This window comes from Mandrillus leucophaeus, unplaced genomic scaffold, assembly GCF_000951045.1.
Source record: "Mandrillus leucophaeus isolate KB7577 unplaced genomic scaffold, Mleu.le_1.0 Scaffold53, whole genome shotgun sequence".
In the NCBI taxonomy this organism is placed as follows: Eukaryota; Metazoa; Chordata; class Mammalia; order Primates; family Cercopithecidae; genus Mandrillus; species Mandrillus leucophaeus.
The window spans coordinates 757,284-762,479 of NW_012105697.1; the positions used below are offsets into that span (position 1 = coordinate 757,284).

The window sequence follows — 5,196 nt, forward strand, 5'->3', positions numbered from 1 at the left end:
CGAGACTCTGTCTCAAAAAAAAAAAAAAAAAGTGTCAAATATATATGTATATATTTACAGATGGGGTCTCGATATGTTCCCCAGACTGGATTCAAACTCCTGGATTCAAGCAATCCTCCCACCTCAAGACTCCTGAGTAGCTGGGACTACAAGAACACATCACTGCCTTTGGCTCAAATATTCTTTTTTTTTTTTTTTTTGGTCCTATTGGCCCCACCCTTGTAACCTCATTTCATCTTTACTCCTGAAGCCCTATCTCCAAATACATAGTCACATGGCAGGTGGGGAGGCGGTTAGGGCTTCAGTATAAGTTTTCTGGACACAATTCAGTACCTGGTTTAGAGATTGTCTGGTTTTTTTTTCTCTCTAGAATAACTAGCATGTTATTTCCTGACAAATAGAAACTCGAATCTTTACCGCATTTAAAAATAGAACTTGCTTCTTCAAAAACACAGAATTACCATATGACCTAGCAATTTTGCCCCCACAGAACAGAGTCAATAGGTATCCTTCCAGACCAAAGATCGTTTCTCCATAATGTTTCCGGAGGAGGTGGAGGTTGCAGTGAGATTGCGTCACTGCACTCCAGCCTGGCGACAAAGCAAAACTCCATCTCAAAAAAGCATAAAATAATAAAAAATTATTCCAAAACAGTGTTTAAAAGCATGCTGCCAGACATGGTGGCTCACACCTGTAATCTCAGCCTCTTGGGAGACTGAGGCAAGAGGCCCAGGAGTTCGAAACCAGCCTCATCAACATAGCAAGACCCCATCTCTACAAAAGAGAAAAAAAAATGAGCTTGGAAGGCTGAGATGGGATGATAGCATGAGCCCAGGAGTTGGAGGCTGCAGTGAACCATGATCGTACCACGGCACTCCAGCCTGGGCAACAGATTGAAATCCTGTCTCGAAGGAAAAAGAAAAAAATGCTGAGCCAAGCACAGGACAGGTACCTGTATCTCCAGCTACTCAACAGGCTGAGGCAGGAGGATTGCTTAAGGCGAGGTGTTTCAGGCTGTAGTGTACTGTGATTATGGCTGTGAAGAGCCTGGGCAATGTAGCAAGACCACATCTCTTAAAATATGCTAAAAATGCAAAACAGGTAATAGGAAAGTTAAGATCATGAGTATATGTACAAATCTATTGTTTAATTTTTTTGAGATGGAGTCTCACTCCGTTGCCCAGGCTGGAGTGCAATGGCACTATCTCGGCTCACAGCTCCTCTGCCTCCCAGGTTCAAGGGATTCTCCTGCCTCTGCCTCCTGAATCGCAAGGATTACACACACCCACCACCCCGCCACGCCTGGCTAATTTTTGTATTTTTAGTAGAGACGGGGTTTTACCATGCTGGTCAGGCCAGGTCTCAAACTCCTGACCTCAGGTGATCCCCTCCCCCCCGGCTCAGCTTCCCAAATCGCTAGGGTTACAGGCATGAGCCACCGCACCCGGCCAGGGCTCCTTCTTTGTTACAAATGACCAGGACACCCCAGGTTCTACTTACCCAGCATCTCAGACTTTGCCATCTTACACAATTCTGTGAGGTTCATCTCTTCCAAGACAGTCACAGTTGCACTCCTTATCCAATTTTCTGAGGACGTGTTGATTAGAATTTCTGCCAGCTTCTTGCCGTCAGCCTCTTCCACCTCAGACCATGGGGCCTTCTGCAGCACGTCTTCCAGGGGAAGAGCCCTTAAGAGGGATTTGAAACTCTTTAATTCATCCTCGTTCAGCTGCTCCAGAAGGGTCTGCAGCGTCCACTCGAGCTGTGGCGATGTCATAGTGCTCCACGTATGAGACCTTAGGTTAAGGCTGAAGAACTGGGAGAAAAAAGAAACAACAGTTCATGGCCGGGCGCAGTGGCTCACGTCTGGCATCCCAGCACTTTGGGAGGCCGAGACCGGCGGATCACGAGGTCAGGAGATCGAGACCATCCTGGCTAACACAGTGAAACCCCATCTCTACTAAAAACAAAAAAAAATTAGCCGGGCGAGGTGGCGGGCGCCTGTAGTCCCAGCTACTCAGGAGACTGAGGCAGGAGAATGGCGTGAAATCCGGGAGGCAGAGCTTGCAGTGAGCTGAGATCGCGCCACTGCACTCCAGCCTGGGCGACAGAGCGAGGCTCCGTCTCAAAAAAAAAAAAAGAAAGAAAAAACAATTCATGAGTTACCATCATTAAATGAAACAACAGCTGCCTATGTGCCGAGAATGAGACTGTTCTGTTCCCGCTGCACCAGGAGTGCTAAAATATCACGTAGACTGAATTAAGAGACGGAAAATCTGGCCCAGCACAGTGGCTCATGCCTGCAATCTCAGCACTCTGGGAGGCCGAGGGGGGCAGATCGCCTGAGGCCAGGAGTTCAAGACCAGCCTGGCTAACGTGGTAAAAAGAAGAAGAGTCAGTGGCATGCTAGGGCCAGCCTGTGCTGGCTAATGGGGGCTCCCTACATGTACCTATACCAAGTCTGTGGGTCGTGATTTCACACTGATAGTACAAAGGGGAGTGTTTATGCCACGGAAATCAGCAACATGGCAGGGCACAGTGGCTCACGCCTGTAATCCCAGCACTTTGGGAGGCCAAGGCGGGTGGATCACCTGAGGTCGGGAGCACCAGACCAGCCTGACCAACATGGTGAAACCCCATCTCTACTGAAAATACAAAAATTAGGCCGGGCGCGGTGGCTCAAGCCTGTAATCCCAGCACTTTGGGAGGCCGAGACGGGCGGATCACGAGGTCAGGAGATCAAGACCATCCTGGCTAAAACGGTGAAACCCCGTCTCTACTAAAAAATACAAAAAACTAGCCGGGTGAGGCGGCGGGCGCCTGTAGTCCCAGCTACTTGGGAGGATGAGGCAGGAGAATGGCCTGAACCCAGGAGGCGGAGCTTGCAGTGAGCTGAGATCCAGCCACTGTACTCCAGCCTGGGCAACAGAGCAAGACTCCGCCTCAAAAAAAAAAAAAGAAAATACAAAAACTAGCCAGGCATGGAGGCCGGTGCCTGTAATTCCAGCTACTCAGGAGGCTGAGACAGGAGAATCACTTGAACCTGGGAGGTGGAGGCTGCATGATCTGAGATCTCACCATTACACTCGAGCCTGGGCAACAAGAACAAAACTCTGTCTCAAACAAACAAAACAAGAAATCAGCAAACACAACAAACCAAGACTTCCTCGCCACCAACCGCCGGGGCCACGTGTTTAACATTTCAGCCCTCCACTGAATGAGACACATTGAAAACAAATAGCAAGAGGTCAGATGTAAATATAACTGTACTGGCCGGGTGCAGTGGCTCAGGCCTGGAATCCCAGCACTTTGGGAGGCCGAGGCAGGTGGATCACCTGATGTCAGCCATTTGAGACCAGCCTGGCCCACGTGGAGAAACCCCCTCTCTACTAAAAATATAGAAGCCAGGCAGGCATAGTGGCAGGAACCTGTAATCCCAGGTACTTGGGAGGCTGAGGCAAGAGAATCGCTTGAACCCAGGAGGCAGAGGTTGCAGTGAGCCCAGATGGTGCCATTGGACTCCAGCCTGGGCAACAAGAGCGAAACTCCGTTTAAATAAATTAATTAATTAATTAAATAAATAAATAAGGCCAGGTGCAGTGGCTCATGCCTGTAATCCCAGCACGTTGGGAGGCGGAGGCAGCAGGATCACCTGATGTCAGACGTTTGAGACCAGTCTGGCCCACGTGGAGAAACCCGTCTCTACTAAAAATATAGAAGCCAGCCAGGTGTAGTGGCAGGAACCTGTAATCCCAGGTACTTGGAAGGCTGAGGCAGGAGAATCGCTTGAACCCAGGAGGCGGAGGTTGCAGTGAGCCAAGATGGCGTCATTGTACTCCAGCCTGGGCAACAAGAGCGAAACTCCGTCTCAAAAAAAAAAAAAAAAATCGTAGCCAGGCCTGCTGGTGGTACATGCCTGTAGTCCCAGATACTTGGGAGGCTGACCCAGGAGAATCGTCTGAGCCTGCGATCTGGAGGTTGCAGAGAGCCACTGCACTCCTTGCCTGGGTGACAGAGTGAGGCCCTGTCTCAAAACTAAGTAACTAATGGCTGGGCACAGTGGCTCACACCCGTAATCCCAACACTTTGGGAGGCCGAGGCAGCAGGATCCCTTGAATCTGGGGAGTTGGAGACCAGCCTGAGCAGCAAAGCGAAAACCTATCTCTACTCTAGCTACTTGGGGGGCTGAGGCAGGAGGATTTCTTGAGCCCGGAAAAAGCTGAGGCTGCAGTGAGTCAAGATCGCACTACTGCATTCTAGCCTGGGTGACAAAGTGAGACTCTGCCTCAAAAAAAAAAAAAAAAAAAAAGAGGGAGGCAGCCTGGAAAATAAATAACAGAAAATGACTTGCCAAGCCCAGGTGGTGATAGAGGTGGACAGCTTCACCCTTGGAGGGAACAGCAGCTTTTTCCCCAGCTGTGAGGTATAATTACATCTATACAATTTTAGGACAGAGTGGGAACAGCATGTGAACCCAAGAGTTCCCAACCAGCCTGGGCAACGCAACAATGCAAGGAGACCTTGTCTCTATTTTTGAAGTATTTTTAAAGTCATATATACAATGTTTACTTGTGTACAGCATGGAGCAATGTTATATATACAGTGACATGATTACCACAATCAAGCTAATTAACATATCCGCTGCCTCATATAGTTGCCTTTCCTTTCTGCAGAGAGAACATTTGATCTACTTAGAAAAATTCAAGGTTGTTTTCTTTTTTTTCCCAGAAATTCTTGCTGTTGCCCAGGCTGGAGTGCAATGGTGCAAGGCTCACTGCAGTCTCTGCCTCCTGGGTTCAAGTGATTCTCCTACCTCAGCCTCCCAAGTAGCTGGGATCACAGGCATGTGCCACCACACCCTGCTAATTTTTTTTTGTATTTTTAGTACAGATGGGGTTTCACCATGTTGGCCAGGCTGGTCTTGACCTCAGGTAATCCACCCACCTTGGCCTCCCAAAGTGCAGGGTATGAACCACTGGGCCCGGCCAAGTACTTTTTTTTTTTTTTTTAAGATGGAGTCTCACTCTGTTGCCCAGGCTGGAGCACAGTGACATGATCTTGACTCACAGCAACCTCCAACTCCCAGGTGCAAGCAATTCTCATACCTCAGCCTCCCGAGACGCTGGGACTACAGGTGCGCATCACCACACCTGGCTAATTTTTGTATTTTTAGTACAGACGGGTTTCTCCATGTTG

General features: G+C 49.0%; 1 protein-coding gene across 1 annotated transcript in view; it reads right to left on the reverse strand.

Moving 5' to 3' along the window:
• NLRP7 (NLR family, pyrin domain containing 7) overlaps nt 1–5,196 on the reverse strand; it is a 47,701-nt gene that overhangs the window by 21,199 nt on the left and 21,306 nt on the right. Inside the window, exon 2 of the mRNA XM_011997013.1 lies at nt 1,501–1,816. Within this exon, the coding sequence (XP_011852403.1) occupies nt 1,501–1,816 (316 nt within the window). The remainder of the gene's footprint in view (nt 1–1,500; nt 1,817–5,196) is intronic.